We start from the raw sequence: 24,400 nt of genomic DNA, 5'->3' as shown, positions 1-24,400 counted from the left end.
AACCCATTTTTAGCCATGGATTGACAATTTTGCTGTTATTAGTAACAAGCCACATTGGCCCTGTGTATTACTATTATTTTATGCGTTTTGCGTTCGGGTCACAATCGTCCATTACTATTACACACACAACATCAAAGATCGAATCGCACTAATAAGCACAGTTATATGTAAGAAACGGCAATTACTGCAATGTAACGTGCAACTCCACTTATCGACAAATGCGTCAAAACTAGCCGATGGATACTGTGAATCTTCCCATAATTCAGTAAGTGCAGCTTGCCAATATTAAAAACAATTTACAAAAGACGACAATGAGAAACTATAAAACATGGATACGTAAGCAATCGAATGATCATAATGTATTTAATGAAACCCCTCCAATGTCATATTAGACGGTCCCATCCAGCAATGCCTCGACAGCACCCTGGACGTTGCCGCCACTCCGCCTTAGTGCCCGTACATTTCGATCAAAGTCAAAGAACCCCTATGGCCTGTTAGCTTAGAAGTTGCTGGGCGTGTAGTCGCCAGTACATACCAGTTCATTCAGCTGTCGAAGTTGCGCCTCGTACCGCTCCTCCGGTGGTCTGTTATCCTCTGGAGCAGGTGCACCTCCTCCCATCATCAGGCTGAGCATCTCCGGGGAAAACAGCGGATTCGGAGCCGCATTACCGCCTGCCCCAGTATTGTTGCCGTCAGTTCCTTGGGCTGGAGGAGCTCCCAGCATCGGATTATTAAACAAAGCACCAAATGGATTTCCAGACGCAGGTGCATTGGGAAGTCCGCCCGGGAACAAACTGGCAAATGGGTTTGCAGGAGGACTTGCGTTTGCTCCAGTCGCTGTCCCAGTAGACGTAGGTGTCTCACTGTCACCAGAGTTCGAGGTCTCCGTAGTCGAAGTTCGTCCAGGTTCAGGAAAAGACTGGTTGCCCTGACCAGGAGATCCAAACGGATTCGCTCCAAACATTCTGTTCAAGTTCATCATTTGCCTCATAACGTCGGGGTTGGTCATCATTTGTCGGAACTGCTCGCTCTGCATCATCTGCCGAACTTGCGGACCCATGCCTTGAAGATTGGGGGAGGAGTTAATAATGTAATCTAACATCTGAGGGTTCTGAAGCATCTGATTCATCGATTGCTGAAACATAGGACTGGACATGGCTTGTATCAGTTGTTCTTCTGACGGCGGCGGTCCCATCTATGTCATGTTAATGCCTTTCAATTTTTATTGACTATTAGATAAACGTACACCTCCATCCGGCCCGAACAAGCTAGCACTTGGCAATTGAGCGAGGCCAGCATATCGAGCTCCAGTCAACCCAGCCAAAGGATTTCCGATACCTTGCCCTGCAGCTATATTCTGTGGCACGGTCGGATTGGAAGGCTGAGCCGCGGCGCTCGCACTGGGCGCAGAAGATGTCGGGGGAGCAGCGCTCTTGACAAGATGAATTGTGTGGCCAGATTGGATCTTATACGTAGCCAGCGTTTCGTGGTCTTTCAATACTCTGCCGGAGTAGATTAGTCGCTGGCGATCTTTTGGAATGTTGCATTGTGGTTCTAGTAGCTGCTTGAAGTCTGAGACTAGAAGCGAGGGCGAAACAGAAATTGTGTACTTCTGATCGGCGGAGGACCTGCCAGGCATATAGTTAGCAGGTGTTCGGCTACGGACCGCACTTCAGAGATAGCGGCGCTAATAAAGCGCGTGCCATGTTCCCAAAAACAATATTTCGATAAAATCGCCTTCATATCATATGCATATATTTCATCGCAATAAGTTCGAAGCGGCGGTCCTCATAATTGACAATGATGGCTACTTACTTCACGGTGACCTTGATTTCGTCGCCAGCGGGAGGGGCGGCCGTGCTCTCTGTTGGTGCCTCAGACATTATATTTGTGACCGACACCGAATGTTAGCACTATATGCCTCTAAACTCTCTTTCCAGATATTTATATATATATTCCGTAGCTAGGCAGCCGAAATGCGACCTTCGTTGATCATTAACAAAGTGTGCTGACGAGGATCTACTCTACCTGCAAGAACTGTCAGGTATCTCGACTTTGGGTCCAACTCCCAAACCCAGTATTACTTCGGAGAGAGAGAGACATACTCTGAGGGGCGCAGCGGCTCACAGAGAAGCCAGTAGAAGGATCACAGTATAATACAGCACTGAAGCGTACATCACAGCATGTAATGCATTTCGTTTCGGTAATTTGCAAATCAAAATGCTTCTAATTCCACTAAAACGTGCGTAATTTCTTTCGCGTAGAACAAAATCCTAATGTAATACGTAAATAATAAATAATCTTATTAATTAAATAGTATCTATCCAAATACTTTCTCCCGCAGAGCATCTAAATTCACAATCCCATGATTAAAGTTCTCGTATTATCTCAGCGCAAGTTAATATATGCTCACAACAAAGTAGTTATTAAAAGTGCGCATCCTTGACCAAATTCCCGCTGTTACGAAGTGATTCTTCGTCAGTACATGCGTATTCCTCAGTGGTGTTAATCGGGTCAACAATGTTCATTTCGACAGGCAATTTGAATTGCTTCTTAAACACTGTGAACTTGGTACCCGTTGCCTTTGAATACGTGTAGTACACGACTGCCCGGAGCAATACAGATGCGACAAGGGATATGAGAGAACCGACCGGGGCAGCAACGAAGGCGCCGAATGCGCTCCAATCGTCCCCGTACAGGCCGTTCATAAGCAGCAACAGGGACCCTCCGCCCGAGGCAGAGCCATAGTATATACATCCAAAGATGAAGACAGTGAGAATACCGCCGAGCCCGGAAACAATGATGTCGAAGCCATTCAAGAAGTAGAGGTGTGGGCTCAATCCGAGAAGAATGCTTGGCATTGCTGCAGCCGAAATGAGATCAGAGATCAAGAAAATTTGGAGGACATTAGGCGACTTGAGGGCCACGAAGATTGCCGGAATCATAACAACGATTACCAAGCAACGCACGTATTTGGTTGGCAGCTTGTTACGGAAAATATCGTTCGAGACAGAGGAAACCATCGCTGACTGCAAGCTATCAAAAACGGCAGTAGAGAGGGCAACACCGAAAACAAGAACGAAGCAAACAACCCAGGAAGGCAAAGTTTGGACGATAAGGAAAAAGGCGAGATAAGCGTCTTGAGGTGGATCGCCCGGATATACATGCGACCAGTCAGCAATGATACCTGTAAAGCCACAAAGAGTGAGATAAACGAAAATTACGACTGTCGCGACGGCGCATGCAATCTTCAACTCTTTGTCGTTTCTGGAAGCAAACGTCCGAAGCCAGAAGCCCTTACGACTATTAACCTTCCATTCTAATCATTCCAGCCAAGGCCCGGCCTACATACCGATAAGAAACAATCGTTAGACGCAATAGCAACTGGCAAGATATAGAGTAACTGCCATCCCAGTCGAGTAGATCCGGTCAGCCCAGAAGCAGCAATTTGACTCCGATCAATCTCAATATTGGTTCCCATCGCTATGGAGACAACGACAAGTAGTAGAGTCATCATGACACCCTGAACATTGTCGGTGAAGAAAGACGTGTGAAAACCACCCCATGTCGTGTAGATGGTAGTGACGACACATTCGACAATGACAACCGGCAGACCGTTCATACCAGTCAAAAGCTCAACCAGAGCCTGGATGGAAGTAAGTTCTGATGCCATATATAGGAACTAGAAACACGGTTAGTCATACAGGAGAGACTATTGTCATGCAAGAACACACACCATGGTAAGAATAGTCAGGATGCCAAGATACAGTCCAGCGAAGTAACCAAAACGTTGAAAGACCCACTGGGTTAGGACAAAGCCTTCCGGACAATTCTTTCTAACCAGCGGTCCAACAAAAGCAAAAAGCATAATGGGCAGCGCCGAGCTCAGAGCGTAAACCAGAACGCCCTGGACTCCTGCAACAATGCCAATTTCGGGATACGTCAGAAGTATTCCACATCCCATGGCTAGTCAGAAGCACAAAGACACAGGTTAGACAGGGACATCAAAGCTACAGCAGGTAGAACAATCCCGTAAATTAGGGCGCGGCAACACATTCCTCACGCAAGTATTAACTTGGTCGAGTTCTAACGGTATATATCTCAGCCCGCCACCAGAGCCGCTCGGTCTATTGCGTCTACTAAGTTCAGAGTCCTACATATCCTGGAGAGGTAATATGCGGACCGTCCTGACTTTTTATGCAAGAGATCGATAAAGCAAGGTAGACAAGCACCCGCAGTAGCCACGTTATCATCGTCTGCAAGGTAATTGCAGGACGACGGTCAAAGTTATCATATCTAAACGCGACGCTTATGTTGAGTTAGATAAACATCCACCAAATACACACAAATATCGCTAAGCCTAAAGGTTCTTACAGGTCCATATCCATTCGGCGTCCGCAAGCTGATAATGGACGAACGTTGTACGCGAGATCATAGAAATGACATTCTTCAAGACGAGGGCACGAAGACTGAGACAAAGGATACCAGAAAGAATTTTCAACCAAAGCAGTAGTACGTTGCAGATGAACTGGAAAGTGTGCACAGAGTCACGAGTGACTATCCCATCTGGGCTGTAATACAAAAGAACTACATACCAGAAGCAATGAAATTAAACGCAAGAGGAATAGCTACGCCTCCAGTCAGTTACGTCAATCAAGGGAATCGAGTAAGACTCCTTACCAGGTTGGCTTCTAATAGCGGCAAGGAACTCCTTTCTATTTGAAAATCTCCAAGCTACCACTAAACCAAAAACTCTGCAATATTACGTTAGGCTCGAATGAACGAGTGTCGCAAAGTTCGATTAACAACCCACTCACAAAAAGACACCATAAGTAGTATAGATAGAGGCATTCGATGCCTGCGTGGACGGAATTGCCATGCTGGATATTTGAAAATGGCTTTAACAATAATGATAAAAGGTAAGAGAGCTGAATTCCTCAAATTCCCGGGTAGTTACGAAAATTTTGCTTTTGCGAACAGTGTTCCTCGCAGGTGAGGGGAAGAAAGGCACAAAGCGACATGTAAGTTCCCGGACAGAGTTTAACGGCCGACGGGCGTCCATTAAGCCACCGACGGCAGTGGCTGCCCCTGGCCGGAGCGGCTCAACTGATGGCGTGAGAAAAAATATCGGATGACTTACAGTAAGGAACTCCCGGGTCCAGTATTATCCGCTGACCATCGAAAACGCTTCCCACGCTGGAAGAATCAGAGTTATGTGCCTTACAAATTGCAGACTGATTTTATGCAACAATTAACAATAAGAGCGAAACGGTCGGCGTGAGCGAGTGACGTATTCTAGAGAATTAGGATATGTCGTCCGTCACTCAAACGCTACCGGCTCGCTCCGGAATAAGCATGTCGAAAACAATTATTACTTTATTATACTGAAATGGCTAATACGGATTGCAATCTCGCAAATCAAACACATAACACAACATGCAAATTAGGGCAGGAAATCTCCTATATATCATTCATGTAATACGTCAACAACCAATCATCGCATATATGTAAATAAAACTCATAAATAGAGTAGATTCCGCCACTTCTTCGATCTCAAATCTCGGAGACAAAACTTCCATATTCGCGTGCATTCTGAAGCATCAGAGCTAGCTCAAATCCAATATTAAATGAGCAATACGTCAGAAATATGCACAAAACGCCGGTCAAAAGACGGCATTGTCGGCGAGAGCTAGGTAGCGAAGACTACGCGTGTAACAGCTACCTTATAGACCATTCGACTAAGGCATGAAAATCTGAATATCATAATCCTGGTGACTATCCAGCACAACAACATATTGTCTGACAGGAACTGTGGAGCAACAATCGGAACAACATTCCACACAACACTCGCTAGATAGTCAATCGCCAGGTTCGCCCGCGAGCGGGTTGCCAGTGTTCGTGACTGGCCGATTACGAGCTTCGTAAGTCTCAAGCTGCTTCAGATCCTCCCTGGCAAATAGTTAGCACCGCATCATCCTTGACGATGAACGCATACTGGAAACATACTCAAGCAAATCGATAGCATCGACTACATCGCCTTTCGCCTGTTGAGCATAATAAATAGCCATAGCCATGTTATCCGGCGAAATCAGCTCCAATTCGACCAAATGGCGGGCACACTCGCGTTCCGCGTCACTCGCTTCATTCTCCAATCCAAGACGATTAATATCGGCCCTATCCTGCGCATCGGGGCTGAGCTGCCGCATCTCAATGTACATCTGTGGGCGGCCCGGGTGACGCGAACGAGAGCCAGGGGCGTCTCCAGGGCGTCTTCTAGCAGCTTGAATTCTGCTAGACAGAACAGAGGTATCCTGGCCAGCGAAGCGGGCGCTTGCGCTTCTGATAGAAGGTGCCGTATGATACGAAGGAGCAGCACTATACCCAGAAATTGAAGGCTCATATGATCGTCCGTTGGGATAGTACGCATCTTCTTTAACGCCTTCTTGCAAGATCGCCTGGGGAGAAGGGGGCATTCCCGGTGCATCAGTGTAGCTTCCGCCACGGCTCAATCCAGCCAACGGATCCTGCGCGGGTCCAACATCCTCTACTTCGCCACGGTTAGGCTGGCGATGATAGATATGTCCCGTACGGTCTTGAGCGTGACGGGCGTGACGTTCGTCGCCATCAAATTTGTACCACGGATTTCCAGTGTCGGTCGGCGTGGCCGGCTCCACAATTGGAACAGGCTCCGGGCTCATAGTGGTCTCAATTTGGACCTCATCTTGATACCTTGCCTGTTCTGACTCCATCTCCTCCTCCTCAAGGTTCAACTCTTTGACTGCTTCCGTAATGCTGGCAATGGGGGTTGCAGAACCCCGCAGCTCAGACGCGACTTCCCCCCACTCAGCATCCTCAGATGACATATAATCAGCTGGTGGCGCCGATGGCATTACAAATGACTGTGTTCTACCACTTGTCTCATTGGCCGACGGTGGAGTATTTGGGGTCACGGTTTCAGCAACTTGTGAAGCAGCCGAGCCCACAGGAAGATTGTCAATATCCTTGAAGGCCGACATCGATGGAACCGCATAGTTAAGCACATCCGCATGTCGAGATCTGAACCGCGGGGGTCGAGGGAAAGATGGAAGTGAAGCGTAAGGCAATCCGGTCATGTTGGGTGAGAACGACGTGCCAGTAGGAAATGGAGCATGACGACGTCCATGAAACCAAGGCGGACCAGTACTGGTTTCAACCTCAGATTCCGGTCTCTGGGGAAACCCGTGATGACGATGCCCCGGATACGAGCGAGAAGACTCGTACGAATTGTGATGACCATCCTCAGGGTATGGGAAATCGTGCGAGTGCTTGCGCTTTCCATGCCGGTCCAAATCGGTGTCGCTACCGTGACGCGACAGGCGGGGACCGTGACGGTCATGATGGTGACGATGGTGGGGAACACGGCTTTCATGCTCGTCGCCAGAACCTAAATCACAAGTGCCACGAGGGACTCCATTATGACTCAGAGGGAATCGAGAACCGTGTTGATGCCAGTCACTGGTTGGCGGAGGAGGAGGTGGTGGTGGTGGCGGTGGTACTCCATGGAAGGCCGCACTCGGACTATTATGAGGTGGCGGCGGAGCATGCGGATAGGGTGGGAAGGCTGGCTGGTGCTGAGTCCCAGTAGCAGATTCCGGTCGACTCGAAGGCGTTCTCGGATAATGAGCAGCGTAAGGTGGAGAAACGGGGTGGTCTCCAGCGGACGATGCCGCCTGGACAACACCACCTAGCGGCGAACCGAACTGCGGGGTATGCGCCGTCCCCTGCTGAATGGGGATCTTTCTCGGAAGCTCAGGAGGAGAGGCTTGTTCGCGAACGGTAGCGGTATCTCCGTCACCGTCCTCGCTCAAGATCCCATTAAAATACCTGTCACCAGCGGAACCAACCGATGACGGCGTGACCATGCTTTCATCCGTTTGCGACTGCGTTTCGTCACGTCCAAGCTGAGACGTATTCCACATTTCATTAATTTGATTTAATAAATCGCTGTTGCTCACTTCCCGAGAGTCATGCGAACGTTGAGCATTCACGGATTCATTGAACTGCGCTGCAATCTCTCTCAAACATTGCTGCAGCTGACTTGTAGCAACTTGTGTATTCTCTCTTGCAGCCCGAATTGCCTCCCGCGTAGCCTGCAGCCCAATTTCCGCAGCATCACGGGAAGCAGCAGCAGCATGGTACCCTCCGATCAGCGCAACGTGTCCAATCTGCGCAGCAAAATCCTGGAATGTACTCAGAGTTCTATCCATAGTATCGCGAGTAAAGTTTGAAGCAGACGGAAACGCTCGATCAGCGGCAGTAACATTTTCGGTGATTTTCTCAATTATTCTGCGAACAAGCTCAGCAACGTGATCTGCCAACGCCGGATCCATTTCAAATAATCTCTGAGACGCCGGTTCAGATGAGTTACCGCTGCCGTTTGCAACTTCCTGAAGTTGTTGGATTGCACGGCGAATACTGTCAGAAAGCGTGTCCGCCCAATCTGGAATTGAAGAACAAGAACTACTACCGGATTGTGATGGCAAATCCTGGGCTTGGGTGGCATCCGGTCGCAGAGTGCCCAAGGACGACGTACTTTGCTCGGTATCCACCAGCTCACCAGTAGCCGTATGTGATCTAGTGCTCACAATCTCTGAAAGTAGTTCTTCATCATAGTTACCACGGTCGTAACTAGACGGCATGGACGACGGGGCATCGGACATAGTTTCGGTGTCACTCATCATGTTCTCAAAGGCGGCAATAAGCCGGTCAGAAAATTGGTTGTTGCGAGTGCACACCGGGGAAGCACGCTGTCGCGACTCTTCGTCGTCAGCAGTACTGGCCACTTCGGACATAGATCCCTCAGGCGTAGGGATCTCGGCTTCAATAATGGTATAGTCGGACGATATCGACAACATGGCCGAATCCGTACGCGAAATAGCGGTAATCGAAGGCGTGGCGACAGACTCTGGCACATTTACTGAAGACGCTGGCGTCGTGCCTGAAACATTACCAGAGACTACGATTAACGTATCTGCGCACTCTGAATCATACCACTCTGGACCAGCTTTGGCGGTAAGTGCGAACACGACCGACTTATTCTCAGATTGAAGTTCAATGATACGATCATGAAGTTCGCATGCGGAACCAACCTAACAACCTTTAGCAGAACGCACATACACAGAATACGTCCAGATATATATCGTACAGTAATGCGATCTCCGTCCTCATCAAAGTAGCACAAAGGTGGACCACTCGCTTTCACTGTAGCGTCGTATCTTTCAGAATCTATACGAAGAGGACGAAAATTCCCCACCACGTAGAATTCCAATGGATCGCCTAAAGACGAAGGTGCCGACATGGATGCGTACTTTGATCGTGGCTAGATCACGGTCAGGAACGTTCCGATCGATGACGTAGCTGCTCAGTGTGACAAGATGAAGAAAATAGTACTTTCTGTGGAAACAATGACCGCTGCTAGCAAATTCAGATGCAACACATTAACCCAGACACAAAATCGAAGGCCAGGTAGCGCAAAGGTGGACGACAAGAGGGGAATATCAATAGCGTACAGTGGGTGGCCTAGCCTAAACTGCTGACCGCCAGACAATCGGGCTATCGCCGGCGGGGGGGTTACGCAAGCGCCTAAGCTTACCCGGCGGGCAGAATCCCGAACACGCTCCCAATTATTATCTTACGCTTAATTGGTAATCCGTGGTCTCGAGCTTTGAGTGACAGCCATAAGTTGCCCAACTGAACGGTTTTCATGTAACTTTATAAAAATGTGATCCGCTCAATATTATTTGGCCGGACAACAGTAGCGGTATGTTTTGGAGGGACACATGCACTCCGGTGGATTACAACGATTCCATCTGAATAAAAAACTACCAGCAGACATATTATATACACAAATTTTGAGTTAGTTAATTTCTCCGTTCCATGTTCCATGCAGTACACACAATACAATATGATTGATGCCGCTGTTAATCACCCAACTCCAATGATAGATGCTAATATTGTGCGAACTTCCACTTTTCGCCCACGTACATCGCATATTTCGTTTCAACCCCGTCGGGGATTGGAATACCCAACTTCTCTATGTCTCCCCAAAAAAGAGCTGCTTTTTGAGACGCATAGTCAAGATAATCAAACTGATGCCCTTCCAGGCATTGTGCTTCCGGATTCATATCACCAGCAGGATCCGCTAAGTCCGCAAACCCGTCCGAGTCTTCTTCCGGCTCACGCTCAGTAGGGGCCGATATAATTCCCCACATGCACCAGCCGAGATGAACTGCGGCTCGCCAAATGGTGGTTTCGCGACTAAGTGCGGCGATGTCTCTATCAACTTTGTCGATATCTTCGTATGAATCGAGGCCATGCATCACGTAGCTTTCAATAAACCGTACACGATCCGTCTCGGTAGGAAACTTCTCGCAGTGAATGTCTTGGGGACGGTCTGGATCGTGATAGTCTGACATCCATTCGCACTAATCCTGTCAATAAGATCCTTCCATAAGCCGCCAATGACCGACAACTTACGAAGTGATTGGCTATGTCGTAGCCTCGAACATTGGGGCTAGCGTATTCAAAGTCGATTACCACTAGCGTCTTGTGCTCATTAGCAGGTCTAAGTAGCGGCGATCCAGAGGGTGGCTCAACTCGCAGCAAATTGCCATATTGCGCCTAACAACACATCAGTATAAATATATAAATACCAGTGGCTCCGCTTACATCATTGTGAGCAAATACTAGCCCCTTCGCCACTGTTTCTGGGCCGCCAGTCTCTTTGTCCAGCCAGTGCCTGTATGTCTTGACAGCTTCCATAAACTTCTCCCAGTCAGTCCCTAACACCCTCGTCGTCGACCACGGTGGTCCGAGTACGCCGGTAAACTCCATACCATGTATTTGTGCAATCTTCATATCCAGTTTGTCCAGCACGGCTTTCGCATCAGTAGCCCACTTGTCAAAGTTCTTCCAGACCCCAGGTCCCTGCGATCTCTCGTCGAGTGTCAAGTCGATACCTTCATGCAGCTCCCTCATGCGCTTGGCAATAACGTTGCTAATATCCGGAGACCGAATATCTTCCTTGGTAAGTGTATGTGCCTTTAAGAATTGTTCGAAGCGACCGTTAGTGAAGAAGCCGAGGATACGAGGACCGATATTGCGGGTCGACAACCGTTTCAATACGGCAAGTTCTGTAGCTCTATCAATAATCTGAGAAGTATTGGGGCCGTATACACGTAGCAGTAGTTGTGGGACATGCTGGACCCTCAAAGATGACATGCTGTTCGGACGAGGAAGGGCGGGCTTGCTTAGCGGATCGAGTCCATGCTCAGGATTTTGAAACAAGTATTTCGCAGGAGGAGTGACGCAGTATACCTAAATAGTTAGTATACATCGCGAAATTGCATATCGTGACATCAAATACATATTTGATACCAAGTACATACAGCGTTGGTAAGTGCACCAGATATCCTGGTGATCTTTATCTGAGAGTACTCCGAGACTGGAATGTGTCTCCATCTAACAATTTTTAATCTATGCGTAAGAGCGAGAAGTTCTTTCTTGAGTTGGTCGACAGGTAACCTGCAACAACACTCGTAAGTATAAATCTCGACAGTGATAAGATCCAGAAACTCACTGGTTATCCAAAATATAATCGGTGGTTGGCACATCTTTCGAGGTCTCGTGATCACTCCCCGATTGCGTGCTTCCCCTTCTGCGACGTAATGTCACCCTAGGAACCTTAGTCGTCAAAGTCTCCATACCGGACTATACAAATCTGTATTTGAATATTCTGAAATTGTCGTGTACGACTAAGCGGCGCGAGGTTTGCCGTCTTGAATTAAGCCGAGGTTGTGTTACGACGTCACAATAAATCGTTCGCCAATGGTCAAGGATATGTGCTGAGGAGCTAGCAAGCAGTGTTGTGGCGAAACAATACCATTACCCGGATTCAACCTTCGCTCGAGGTCCACATCCCAGATGTCTTGCACTCAGACATAGTCGCGATCAACGGATCGGACCTACTTACCGATAAATTTGTATTCAGGATATAAGCAAGATTACTAACGAACCAACAATTGTTAGAGATCGCCATGAGTGATAAGACTGGCGGGCGGGTTGTTTTCGTGGGCAACATTCCGTACGATCAATCAGAAGAGCAAATCATGGGTATGTCCAGCCACGAGATTGAATAGTGTGCTCGCTGCTTTTTCGACTATACTCATCATTTGGTTTGTAGATGTCTTTCAATCTGTCGGCCCCGTCGCCAACTTCAGATTCGTGTTTGATAAAGAGACTGGAAGACCCAAAGGATATGGATTTGTCGAATATCATGGTACATTTTCTCATTCGTCAAGATGTTTCATTGATCCTACGCTAAAGTTCGATTACTGGTAGATGCTGAAACAGCTGCGTCCGCTGTGCGAAATTTAAACAACTATGAACTAAGTAATCGCGCCTTGCGGGTCGATTTCTCACACGAATCTTCGATAGGACCGAATGTTCTCACGAGCAATAAACCTCGAGCGCGCATGTCTCTCCATCATGATTTTTTGTACTCGAGCTAAATATAATAACTGCTCAACAGAAGATGCAACCCTGCCACCGTTACCAATAGGCACAGTGCCTGCCCCAAACCTCGCAACACCAGACGCAATATCGAATACCCTCTCGTCATTCACGGCTCCACAAATGCTTAGCATTCTCCAAGAGCTTAAAACCGTGGTTGCTACGAATCCCGCCAAAGCTCGCGAATTGCTCAAAGTCTCGCCGCAACTATCATACGCGGTCGTGCAAGGCATGCTGTTAATGGGTCTAGTGGACGCGACAGCGGTCGCAAAGGCGTTCGAGCCTTCGCAGTTGGTGGGTCCACAGCAGAGAGCGACATCTACACCACCGCCTGCTGCTGGCCCCGGTGTATCGCAACAGGCGTACGCTGGCGCCGGATACTCGTCCGGAAGCCCCGCGTCCCGAACAGGGACTCCTACGGTACCAACAAACATTGATCCTCAGAAGGCAGCTTTAATACGGCAAGTAATGGAATTCACCGACGAGCAGCTTGCTGCATTTCCAGAGAACCAGCGGTTACCGATTGTGGCTTTGAGGGAAAAGATTCGACGGGGAGAGTATTAGACATACGAATTGTGGAAAATGTCATCTTGGGCGATAGGTCGAAATGTGATTCTGTAAATTGGTATCAAATTTTCCATCATGATGCTGTTGTCGATAGCGTTTGGTAATGTAGAATAGAGAGCTACACTATGCAATTTGACATCAAATTGTTCAGAGTATTTACGTGTGATAACGAACGCACTGCCTGGCTTTTCAATCAAAAAGAATTTTGACAATAGGACTTTGAAAATACAAGTATAATACTGAGGAGAAAAAAAAGGTCTAGATGGGACTCGAACCCACAATCTCTGCCTCCGGAGAGCAGCGCCTTACCTTTAGGCCACTAGACCATCTGACTAACAAGAAGGAGAAAATCTGAGCTAGTCGTGCTTCAATAAACCCTAACCCTGGCCAACTGGCTCTCTTTTAAAAACTTCAAAAAACATGAAAAACCCATCCGTCGCCTGAGGCACTGCGCTTTAAGGTTAACTAAATAACGATCCAATGCTATTTTGATCCACATGCTAGGAAACTGCAGCATAAATCCAGTAGCCTTTAGGGTTTAATAAACGAGCCATTCTTTCCACGGAGAATTATCAATTGGTCTGGGCGTAATACCAAAAGAGCTGCCAAGAAACTCTAATGCCTTCACACTTATCGCATAACGGAAACCCTCCTGGTACTATATCGGGGTTCCAGAGAAAATGGCCATGAACGCTGAAAGCCAGCCTAACGCGACATCAGCTACCAGGGATGGAGCATACCAACTCGGAGAGTTTGCGTAGCTCCTAGGTGGTCTGTCATCACTGTTCACATAAAGAAACGTAGCAATGTGGTGTACACTACTCAGGCGTTGCAGGGCAGTCAACCTAGAGGGAGAAATTCACTGGACCAGGAGGTGAAACTCATATATTGAGCTAACAGTGCAATCCAGTCGCCTCCCCTATTGATATCACAGTTGTTTAAATATAGCGCTACTTTAATAACACCACGTTTGAGAGGCGACTGCAAACAGCTTAAGCGTGGTTAATTGACGAATGCTCTACGCAGCACACAGGTAAGTCACGCCCATCAGTACTAGAATAACAATACTTGCAGCAGTCCTAGTGGCTCATCAGTAGGGATAATGAGTATAACGGATACTGAGTAGTGAGTCTGATGACGGACGCAGGACTCGACTCGCACCGCGCCGCCGAAAGCGAACGAGACTTTCGTGGCTAGAACTCAGCAGCATCACGGTATTAATGATGATACTATCATTCTCGATTCGGTACATAGTATGCTTATGTGCGTTGCTTCTTTCGGCGACTGTAGGAGCACTGGAGCCCATTAGCACTGCGCTGGCCGTTTGCGCATCACGAACGAGTCTCTCGCTCCTCGAGTTTGGCTGTGGCTTGCAGCCCTGACCCTGGTTCGCCATTTGCTGCCGCCATGAATTTTTTTTTGGCTCTCTGGATCCTTGGCTGCACGCCTGCGCCACACTTGCGACTGTGCCTGCGCCCTGAGTGTCTCCGGGGGCGTCGCCTCCTGCCTGCTGCTTCCTGCTGCTGCCTGCTGCCTCTGCTGCACCCACCCTCCCTCACTCTTTTGTTCATCCCCTTCCGCATCGCTACTATTTCTTAGTTTTATTTCTTCTTCATCTTCTTCTTCTGCACCTACTACCCTCCTTCGCGACCTTACGTGCGCTTTACTCTCGTTACACCCTTGTTCGTTACACCCTTATTCGTTACACCCTTGTTCGTGTCGTTAAGCGCGACCCCAGATAGCGCGTTTCTTAGCTTAGATCCCGACAGTACTGCGTTTGCTAGGCGTTCCCCAGTATCGTTAACCACAATGTTACTGAGGCCGTTTAATTCTCTCATAGCCCTGCTTACAGCGGTGATTCTCTTTCTCGGTTTTTCCATCCTATGGAACGCCAACGACAGTCCTCCTGCGCTTGTTCCTTTTGCTCCTTCAACCCCAGCGTCCAGGATTTCCGAGTCCGGTACGTGCTTTCTCAGTTATCTTCTCAATTACAGGTGATAGATGGTCTTTGAGGCTGCTCTTGTGGATGTATGATTATTGCCTACAATGTGCTTTTTTGTGACACTGTCGCTTCTGTGGGTGACTTCGCAGTGCATTGCCGTGGCACTTTTGCGTCTTGTCTGGACCGTTCGCGTTTTGCATCGTCTGTCGAGGCATTACCAGTAATACCAATGCCGGTGTTGGGTTGTCGCGTCTCTAGTCATACAATGTACATGTCTGGATTGCGCTGAGATCTGCACACAATGACATCGGTACCCATATACTGGAAGTTCGGCGTTCGTCAAAACTTGGGCGAATCAAGGACCATCTATCATTTACTGTTTGTATCGCTTAAGTGAGGGACTAATAAGTATGAAGTCGCTGGTGAGAAGGAGAAGGTCGATATACAGGCTACTCTAGCTGTCGGCCAGTCAGCTCTGGTCGACGGTAGCGCTCCTGCTTCCGAGCCTACTGAGACTGTTTCGAAGATTGAAGGTTCACAGGAACCCCAGAAGCCTAGTGAAGGATCTACTAAGGGCGAAACTTCCGAGAGTAAGCCCAAAGATCCTCCGAAACCAGATGAATGTAAGAATTTGCTGCATTGTGACTGATGATGGCGCTGCTAATTACTCGACAGCCGGCTTCCTTCCTGCAATTAAAAAGGGCCAGTTGCCCAACCCAATGCGCATTTTCCTTCTTGAAGACGCCGGCTCGCATGAGGAGGTTTTCGGCGCGTTAATTTATGCCTTTGCTCAGATCCCGAACTCGTACATCTATCAATATCTCTTCCGACCGCGATTTAACATTTTCGCTGTGCTCAAGTCTTTCAATCTGAAGAATCTCGCAAAGCCTCGCTTTTCCACGTCAATGAAGCTAAATGAGCAGACGCCTCAACCCGATATTATTCTGGCCACGACTTGCGAGTTCGATGTCACCAGATTGCAGACACAGATGACTTATATGCTGGGAAATGGCAGTTACCTTTTCTGCACGATTCATCATGCCGATCGGTGGCACAATGAGTCTTCGTACAAGTACTACAATGCTATCAAGCCTTGGGTCGAAGCCGATCGGGTCACCTTCTTGTTCTTGTCCGGTCACACTAAACGATATGTCGAGGAGATCGTTCTCCCGTCGTGGGAGCCCAAACATCGTATTGCGGCGACCAAATTCGAGGTTTTCGTTCCGGTGTTTCCTGTCGAGCCCAGCACAAAGAAGGAGATGAGCTTCAGTTTGCAAGGAAACTACGAATCTGTTCGGCGTGACTACAAATCGATTTTCGGGCGGTTTAGTAATTTTGCCAAAAAGAATCCTGACAAGCCGCAGTTCCAGCAGTTGCGAATGCATTTGATCGGTCACGGAAATCACCCTGAGGTGCCAGAGGACATCCGTGAGCGTGTCGAATTCAACGAGGGCCTCGAATTTTTGGAATTTTACAAGATTCTGTCCGAGTCTTTCGCTTTGCTACCTGCTTTCGCCAACGATGAGTACTATGATCGTAAGGCGTCAAGTTCGGTCCCGGCTAGTTTGATTGCCGGCGTTCCAATTGTTGGCAAGCGCCGTTTGTTGCAGACGTATGATTATATGACGGAAGACTCCATGTGGATTCAGGATGACGAAGAGGATGATATGGACGTGATCGGCAGAATCCTCGAGATGTCGGAGCAGCAGATTGAAGATCAGAAAGCACGAACCCGAGAGCGAAATCGGGAGATCCTTGACGAGAACGCTAACAAAGCACTGATGTGGTCACGTACGATCACATACCAGCAAAAGCGAACAGGACAAGAGCCGCTCAGGGAAGGGTGGAACTGGGAATGGTAGTCGTATTACACCGGACATTTCAAAAGACGTATTGAGTCGGGAATTATGGCCCATTTTAGAGTGAGGAAAATTTCCGCGTTTCTTGATTACGATGACCTTGTCCTTCATATTGGGCTTGGTCTATGTGTATATTTACATATGCGAACCTTTACGCATGATATTTGGTTATTCGTGGTTTTCTGGTTTGTCATGTCTCTCCACACACCGACTTTTCTTGGATTTTCCCGCCACATATTCCCTTTCAGTGACATTGTATCAACACTTCCGCCTTTGTATACTTCGTGGGTTTCTACACTGTGTCTTTAATTAATTTCCGCGTTCCTTTTGAAAGTCATTGCAGGTCGTCCGTCATGTTCTTCTGTGTAACGTTTGATCATTGTAGAATTTCATTTTTGTCCATTTTTTATTACATTTGTGACCTGACCGCACGTTGGTGGATATCGTACAGATTTACCGGTCGACAATATTCAGTAAGTTAATGGGATATTAAAAATGAGAATTATGTTATGGATGAATCGGTCTTTCGCAGCCGTCATGTAGTGGGTTAACCCAGATATACATTTGGTGTCTCATAAGTCATAACTGCGCGATATTAATAAGCGTGGGTTTGAAAAGTCGGTAATTAAGGTTCCATTGTCTACTATACTGTACGATTGCCGAGGCGGGCCGGGGCTATTGGACATGTAGTCATGGAAGCATTCAGGCTTGGCTATCGCTCTAGTTAGCATTCCTTCCCATCGCCATAGAACGTCACGTATATCGATATCGACCGAAACAATTATTCTGACTTGTTAATATGAAACCAGTATATTTACAAACGGAAAACCAAATGTCACATCTTATGAGCAAAATCACGCGTCAATCGAAAACACAGCAAACTCGCGCACCCGAACACAACCGTGACGGGCAATATACATCTACTCAAGATCATTCTGCGAACAATAGGGTTAGTATAGTCATATTCTATTCCCGTGCTCTATGTAGCTGATTGGTGGGCTATGATACAAGAGTGATCCATTACACCGCATATCTTCAGCCAGATTTCCCATCTTGCTCACTGGCTACGTTTACTTTCCCATGTACTTCACTCTGTGGCTTACTCCAGGAGAATATGGCGTCACCAGCTTACAATCGACCACCTCGGAGAGCGAGGACTAAATGCAATGTAGCGCCACCTTCGAGGTTGTATTCGCTAGCTGGCTTATCGTCCGCCCTATGGATGACAATAATTAGCACAGCCGCTTCACAATATGCTACTAGATCTCGCAGTCGCACTCGAGATCAAGGAAGCACAGCTAATTGCACACTCACATTTGTTTTCCTCCGTAGATCAGTCGCTGTTGGGACGGTGGGATGCCTTCTTTCTCTTCGACACGCTCCTTAATCCGCGCAACCTGCCATACCTCAATTAGAATTGGCTTTTCGACAAACAAAATTGTTGCGCTCCAATAACCGCGCGCAGGCAAAGTACCTTATCAGTGGGCTCAATGTCCAACTCGATCTAAATACAGCCACGTTAAAAGCTGCCGTCATTTCGGTTCGGCCGCATTAACAACGGTACTGACCTCCTTTCCAGTGAGGGTCTAGTAATGTAGTTAGTTTGGTGTTATCAGAGAGAATGCGCTCGGATACCTAACGCGGGAGCTGGTAGAAGGACTAATTACCTTAACCTTGATTAGCATTTTGACTAACTACTTGTAGGCACGATTATGAGCTGTTAGAGCAGTCAGTTATGTTCCTGGAAAGTGACTGCGTGATCGCATTTCCCTCCTGCTTGCACAGACGAAAGGCCCACGCATAGGAAGATATCAACCGTAGAGGACGCTGCCGTTCACTCAAATGCGTCTCTGGTAGATGCGTCCTAGGCCATTTTTACGTCGCAATTCACTACCTACCTCCTTTTTGTAATTTTTCTGCACTGAAATAGTTGCCAGTAGAATCTCCACGAATAACGACGTCGGTTTACCGTGCCGATGATAATTGTCGATTACGGGAGACAATGGACAATCGATACCTTTGGAGAGCGGAAGCCAGCATCTACGAGCCCCTTATGCACTGTGCTAATCGTCGCGTCCAGTCCGTGTGATAGGAGCTAAGGAGCTATTTTAAACGATCTTATCGCGGTACATACGGCAAGGATTAGTTCAGTAAATTAGTATTACCTACTACATAGCTACGAATACACACTGATACGTTAAATATTCTGTCGTTGATACCACAAGCACAATTCAATAGCGTCCAATGCCCTCTTCTCAAACGCATATCCATAGTTTGGTATGCATACACTAATACACAAATTTAAGACACAACGAATTTTCCCAAGAACGATAAAATCCCAATAATTAGTAATAGTCACATAGCGCCAAATATACAAAGTAGATGACAGGAACAGATATGCTGTAGAAAGTACACTAAATAAAACACACGCCGACTACATTGGCGGATAAAGTACAGTATAGATACATTGGGGACATTTTGATCTTTAAGGTAATATTTGAATTATGCCTAAGCGCCCATTAGCCTTCGTCTGCAAACCATCATGATCCGATAAAATGCAACATACCGAACGACTGTTCAACTTCATATGGTCCGAGGGCCTTCCATCGATCGTTGTACATGGTAAACAACGTGACATTGCCATCCGTCGCCTCTAATATATTCTTGATTGCGATCATTTGGTTCTCTACCGACGGGACGTTATTGTAGTTCGTTAGTCCAGAGCTTGGAAATCCAGTCTCTGTGATAAAGACGTCCTTGCTATTGCAAGCGGCCTTCGTCAATTGGATCTGGTCCAAGTCAAACTGCCCCGCCGTCTCAGGAGTAGCGTATTGGTCAAAGTAAGGCTGTGCGTTTATGGCCACAATGTCAAGCGAGTCCGACGTACAGAGTTCCGGATTCTCGACAAACACATTCGGCGTTTCAGCGGTCGTGATTGGTCCAGTATAGCCTGCGTCCCGTAACTGCGTTCGAACGGAGGTAATTTTCGTCAAGAGATCCGAAACAGTAACAAAGCCGTTAAAAATGGCCTCGTTGCCAACTACAATCATCGAGATCATATTCCAATGGCTGTCCATGGAGGAACCCCACGAAATAAGATCGCTGACGCCACTGTCAATCGAGTCCACCCCCGACGAATCAATCCAGAGACCCTGTATGAGTTTAAGTCCGTACATCTCGGCGGCAGATTCGACGGTACTGAGGGAATTGCAGTCGGTGCCGTAAATGCGGACGGTGGAGATACCTTTAGCTGCGATGATGGCGAGATCTTCGGAGACTTCCTCAGCAGCCTTACAGTTCCCAGAGTCTGTGTACGGACTGTAGGTCAAGGCGTGCGGAATAATGGTCGACACAGGGGTGGAGCTGGAGTCGGTAGTCGCGGGAACCGAGGTGGACGTCATTTCTTCTACAGTTGAAGTGGCGGGGTCTGCGATAGTCGAAAGTGACATCGATGTTGTGATTGTGGACGTTGACGGTAGCGAGGTAGTAGGAGAGACCACAACCGACGACGACGTGGCGTCTTCAAACTCGGTCGAAATGGTAGTCCATGCCCAAGTGATGGTGACCGTAATCGTAGTGTGGAGCGTGGTTGTAGTCGAAGTAGTATCCTGGCTAGATGTCAAAGTCGACGAAGCATATTCACTGGGAATCGTGGTAATGGTTGGCGAGCTGATTTCACTGGAAATAGTCGACGAGGACGAGCCCGCAATATCAGAAGATGTCTGGGACGCGTAATACAATATCGACGAAGATGGAACAGGGTACGTTGAGGACTCGGAAAGCGATTCGATACTGCTGGTCTCGTAAGTGGGTTCCGCAGTGGTAGAAGACGGCGCGTCAGTGTAAGCGCTGGACTCGGAGACTGTGGCGGATGCTTCGGCAGAATCAGTGGATGTCACGCCGGCTTCTGCGCTAGTCCAAGAAGAAGTAGGCTCGATATAAACATTTGAGCTAGAAGACGAAAACTCAAAGTAGCCTTCAGACGTTGAATAGGAGCTAGGTTCGTAGGCGGTCGTTACACTATCGGTCGGTAGAGTTGTAGATGTAGGTTCAGCCACAACTTCTGTTGAACTCGAGAAATCGTCGACAGAAGTCGTCTCGGTCTCGTATGTGACAGTGGAGTACGTAGCTGAAGAAACATTAACAAATCTGATCCAGTCAGGAATAGCTGAAGGAAGTACATACAGTCGGAAGTGGTCCCGTAAGCTGACGTCGTGCTCTCTTCAGGCGAGACTGATACATTTACAAAATCGGTGGTGGTTGGCTCAAGAGTCGTGACGTAACTAGCCGTAACATAATCTATTTCCACAATTAGCAAGCCATACGTGCTATAAATTTCGGTTAGGAGCACATACCGTTGCTAGTAGCAGTGACTGCGTCGACATCAGTACCACTACCGGTCGCAACGGCAATGCCGGTGTTGGTCTGCGTTATCAGTTGAGTGACAGTAACCGTACCAACAACAACGTCGGTAGTACCAGTGTAGCAGCTGGTAACAGTAACATAGACGGGAGGCTCATTGACGGTGGTGTAGAAAATCTCAGGTAAAGCTGGACGCGAAGAATCAGCAAAACGAAGTGGAGCTATTGACAGAAGTGACTACACACCTGCGGCATCTGACCATGAGATGTTCCATAGCAATCCTAGCAGCAGTGTTAAACCCGCCGTCCACCGGCTTGATCTGACTGATGATGGTGACGAGAAATACATGGGCTATTGTCAAATGTCGAGTCCGGGAGCCAAAGGCCGATGCTTTAACGAAGCACACACGTTGATCTCGAACGATGCACCTAATACGCGCAGAAGAAATAAAGAGTCTGATAATGAGACCGTCCAGGACAACAGAGCGTAACAGAAAGGAGGTCGAAAGAACAGAAGGGGTGAAGGCGAAGTTTAGTGTCTAAATAGAGCTGCGGACTTCGACTGGACCGTTGACGCAGATCTGGTACAGACCATGAGCTCATACACAACATGGCAAGGCACGGTACCCGTCTAAGGTCAACAGATCTCATGTCTCTCAGAGCCCGCTGGGGTAACGAAAAGTTGCAGCACAAGAGTCGCGGGCGGCAGGGCAGACTTCTGGATTAGGACCCCGCTACCACCGACAGAATGGGAGAGCAAGAGTGATTTTGGTATGGGAAGGGCAAATGCTAGTCACAGTCAGGCAGATATCAGGCCGGAAGGAGAAGGAGGACCAACCACCTCTGTAGCGTAAATCTTCAGTTACAGAAAATATTCACCTTCACCCAACGGGAAGAAATGGTATGGTACCTTGAACCAGCTTCAATTTCGACGCATAATTACCGGTAGAAATACCAAAAATTAACGACGGGGCTGGATGGAGAGCCAGATGCAGCGAGCACTAGTGGTAGACGGCTCCTGACAAGTTGGCCCACGAACATAGATAGATAGACACTTGCTTTTCAGCCCAGAAGGGTCCAGTGCGGCTCATGTATTCGCGCCGCAACGGGAAAGCGCGCAGCCACGAATGACGCCACAGATCCATTCACTTGCACCCTTGTTGGTAGTTACTGTCCCGCAATTGCCGCCCGCCCAGCCACATGTAGTTTACCAAAACCAGCCACACTACTGCTTTCAGCACTGCTTTAATCGTCTCGTTAATCGTCTAGTCGCTTCCGTCTTACCGGAGCTGAGCTATCTCTGGATCAATTGTTAGTCAGAGATCTGAATTCCAGAACCGAGATGTCAGTCGCCTTTTTGTTCTTGCACGTCGGTACCATGATATGGCCCGTCGTCGACGTTGTTTTCTTGGCTGCCGTATGTTCCTGCGACCTGTCGACTGGCATTTAAATAATGCATTTAGTTACGCCATTGGGAATTCACAAAAAAAAATTATTGACAGGCACCTAAGCAGCAATCACGTTATCGTATTGTGCACTTATTTACAGTGCGCTGCCGGCGCATGGTCTGTCCAAGTTAAGCACAATCATCTAGCATGCACCAACGCCACAGGGTTGTCGAACCTCTAATAATCTTCTGACACCACCAGAAATAAGGTGGAAGTCACATTGAATCTGAGGACTGGTTTATTCATCAAAAGACCAGGAAGTGTATAAATATTGCATGATCGTAAAAGCAGTTCACCCGCTAATCTTCATTGACTAAGCGTAAAAGTGTAAATCGTCTAAGAACATCCAAACTTCCCTTATGTACAATAATTGGTCTACAATGTCAGGCTTGGTTAAAACTTCGGTAGCGCAGGCCTCTTTCGGAAGAGATCCCCCTTGGTCTGCATCGCGGCAAGAACTAATTTCTCGGATGTCATCTGGACCGGCAATGGCTCGGTGACGGGCGCTTTGAGCCAGACATTAGCAACAATTCAACATAATCATTGGACAATGAACTCACTTTCAAATACGGATCCCATAATTCTTAGGTCATCCTCTTGAATGTCATACACGTACACTACGTAGTCAAGCACCTTCTTCTCTTCGAGTTGCTTAGGAATATTCTTATTCTTCGTATAAGTAAGTTCCAGTTTCTATTCCGCAGGAATATTAATTTTTCAACTGCCATAACTAGACAACATTTCTAATAAGTACCTGAAGTGTGTGGAACCTGTATATTAGCTGAACGAATTGGAGTGGTTCATCCTGACCAAGAGCTATCGGAGACACGCTGACACACCGAGTCTTTTCGATGGTATCCTCAAGGGCCCATGACAATTTCCAGTCCTTGTTCATATTCTTAATCCGATCCTTGAGATTCTCTTCGACAAACATCGTACTAAGGCGTGACAAACTCGAAGACTTGCGTCTAGCCAGCTATTAGTGCCTATTGGGGCAGTATAATGCAGCATATACATACGCTGCAAAGAATTTATTCAACTCAATGTATATGTCCTCAGATCGTGTCTCCAAATCCTTGTAGTCAAGTTTGGTTCGATATTTGAGTCGAAGTAGTATTCTCCTATAGTATATTAGTATCTTCGTGTCGCTGAAGAGGATGATCATACGTAAGTGTTTGCTTGAAAAAATGGAGCTGATATCTGCCAAGCGCTTTAAAGTATAGTCGGGTATGTTCAGTGGCCTTGGGAAGATTCTGTCCCGTCGGTGGAATATAGTCATCTAGAACAGTTAACGTCCCTGTCTCCTGGTACTCGCCTGAGTCTCACATACTAGATCCGACGCCCAATTGGTAAGCTGAAATAGTCTGTGATCTATCGTCGGCATATCCGCGTGCTGATATATAGCAACTTGGCTGTAATAATCTGAATTGTGTCGCGAACGGCTTTGATGATTCAAGGAACGGTAAAGGTCTAATAAGTGCCCTGGAAACGGGCACTCGGGTGCTGATTCTCGCAAAAGTCATTTTAACACTCTATATTTTATCTCTCTCTTTGGTGAGCCGGACTTTGCGGGTCAATACGATCGTTGAACAGGCGTCGAAGTTTCTGATGAAGACTTTCACGCGCTCCACCTTTTTGGCGCGGGCATCGCGAGATAACTCTTGCAATGCCGCG

General features: G+C 47.6%; 9 protein-coding genes and 1 non-coding gene across 10 annotated transcripts; 2 read left to right on the top strand and 8 right to left on the bottom strand.

Annotated features, from left to right (window-relative positions):
- Positions 1–14: 14 nt before the first annotated feature.
- Positions 15–2,115, bottom strand: POJ06DRAFT_248957 (uncharacterized protein). Its single transcript, XM_056187100.1, has 4 exons — positions 1,816–2,115; positions 1,247–1,628; positions 536–1,195; positions 15–484 (listed from the first exon to the last, which is right to left on the bottom strand). The coding sequence occupies exons 1-4, from the start codon at positions 1,881–1,883 to the stop codon at positions 389–391; spliced, it is 1,206 nt and encodes a 401-aa protein (XP_056045610.1). The 5' UTR covers positions 1,884–2,115; the 3' UTR covers positions 15–388.
- Positions 2,116–2,244: 129 nt separating this feature from the next.
- POJ06DRAFT_248953 (uncharacterized protein) lies at positions 2,245–5,017 on the bottom strand. Its single transcript, XM_056187099.1, has 6 exons — positions 4,818–5,017; positions 4,681–4,754; positions 4,596–4,628; positions 3,737–3,966; positions 3,353–3,682; positions 2,245–3,296 (listed from the first exon to the last, which is right to left on the bottom strand). The coding sequence occupies exons 1-6, from the start codon at positions 4,877–4,879 to the stop codon at positions 2,427–2,429; spliced, it is 1,599 nt and encodes a 532-aa protein (XP_056045609.1). The 5' UTR covers positions 4,880–5,017; the 3' UTR covers positions 2,245–2,426.
- A 943-nt stretch (positions 5,018–5,960) lies between these two features.
- On the bottom strand, positions 5,961–9,337 carry POJ06DRAFT_194640 (uncharacterized protein; the record flags this gene model as incomplete). Its single annotated transcript, XM_056184960.1, has 3 exons — positions 5,961–7,423; positions 7,460–9,128; positions 9,185–9,337. The coding sequence occupies 3 exons, from the start codon at positions 9,335–9,337 to the stop codon at positions 5,961–5,963; spliced, it is 3,285 nt and encodes a 1,094-aa protein (XP_056045608.1).
- Positions 9,338–9,695: 358 nt separating this feature from the next.
- Positions 9,696–11,970, bottom strand: POJ06DRAFT_248943 (kinase-like domain-containing protein). Its single transcript, XM_056187098.1, has 5 exons — positions 11,618–11,970; positions 11,427–11,562; positions 10,708–11,355; positions 10,516–10,659; positions 9,696–10,463 (listed from the first exon to the last, which is right to left on the bottom strand). The coding sequence occupies exons 1-5, from the start codon at positions 11,740–11,742 to the stop codon at positions 9,987–9,989; spliced, it is 1,530 nt and encodes a 509-aa protein (XP_056045607.1). The 5' UTR covers positions 11,743–11,970; the 3' UTR covers positions 9,696–9,986.
- On the top strand, positions 11,971–13,326 carry POJ06DRAFT_248935 (uncharacterized protein). The gene is made up of 4 exons (XM_056187097.1): positions 11,971–12,150; positions 12,221–12,316; positions 12,379–12,510; positions 12,569–13,326. Exons 1-4 carry the CDS (start codon positions 12,075–12,077, stop codon positions 13,111–13,113), a joined length of 849 nt encoding a protein of 282 aa, XP_056045606.1. The 5' UTR covers positions 11,971–12,074; the 3' UTR covers positions 13,114–13,326.
- Positions 13,327–13,370: 44 nt separating this feature from the next.
- POJ06DRAFT_t25 lies at positions 13,371–13,442 on the bottom strand. The gene has a single exon. It is a non-coding gene; the product is annotated as a tRNA-Arg (tRNA).
- A 1,483-nt stretch (positions 13,443–14,925) lies between these two features.
- Positions 14,926–16,920, top strand: POJ06DRAFT_280710 (uncharacterized protein; the record flags this gene model as incomplete). The annotated part of the gene is made up of 3 exons (XM_056189897.1): positions 14,926–15,076; positions 15,475–15,681; positions 15,734–16,920. 3 exons carry the CDS (start codon positions 14,926–14,928, stop codon positions 16,918–16,920), a joined length of 1,545 nt encoding a protein of 514 aa, XP_056045605.1.
- Positions 16,921–17,554: 634 nt separating this feature from the next.
- Positions 17,555–18,942, bottom strand: POJ06DRAFT_248930 (ubiquitin-related domain-containing protein). Its single transcript, XM_056187096.1, has 6 exons — positions 18,816–18,942; positions 18,585–18,634; positions 18,486–18,503; positions 18,392–18,421; positions 18,232–18,314; positions 17,555–18,133 (listed from the first exon to the last, which is right to left on the bottom strand). The coding sequence occupies exons 2-6, from the start codon at positions 18,600–18,602 to the stop codon at positions 18,046–18,048; spliced, it is 237 nt and encodes a 78-aa protein (XP_056045604.1). The 5' UTR covers positions 18,603–18,634; positions 18,816–18,942; the 3' UTR covers positions 17,555–18,045.
- Positions 18,943–19,457: 515 nt separating this feature from the next.
- Positions 19,458–21,627, bottom strand: POJ06DRAFT_266761 (glycoside hydrolase superfamily; the record flags this gene model as incomplete). The annotated part of the gene is made up of 4 exons (XM_056189183.1): positions 19,458–21,046; positions 21,103–21,216; positions 21,273–21,467; positions 21,525–21,627. 4 exons carry the CDS (start codon positions 21,625–21,627, stop codon positions 19,458–19,460), a joined length of 2,001 nt encoding a protein of 666 aa, XP_056045603.1.
- A 1,386-nt stretch (positions 21,628–23,013) lies between these two features.
- Positions 23,014–24,387, bottom strand: POJ06DRAFT_78273 (mitochondrial inner membrane protein Mba1). Its single transcript, XM_056191552.1, has 6 exons — positions 24,057–24,387; positions 23,894–24,005; positions 23,746–23,847; positions 23,481–23,694; positions 23,287–23,419; positions 23,014–23,232 (listed from the first exon to the last, which is right to left on the bottom strand). Exons 1-6 carry the CDS (start codon positions 24,247–24,249, stop codon positions 23,120–23,122), a joined length of 867 nt encoding a protein of 288 aa, XP_056045602.1. The 5' UTR covers positions 24,250–24,387; the 3' UTR covers positions 23,014–23,119.
- Positions 24,388–24,400: the final 13 nt, after the last annotated feature.

This window comes from Lipomyces tetrasporus (genome assembly GCF_029532465.1).
Source record: "Lipomyces tetrasporus strain NRRL Y-64009 chromosome Unknown POJ06scaffold_3, whole genome shotgun sequence".
In the NCBI taxonomy this organism is placed as follows: domain Eukaryota; kingdom Fungi; phylum Ascomycota; class Lipomycetes; order Lipomycetales; family Lipomycetaceae; genus Lipomyces; species Lipomyces tetrasporus.
This window is presented reverse-complemented; position numbering and strand designations above follow the sequence as displayed.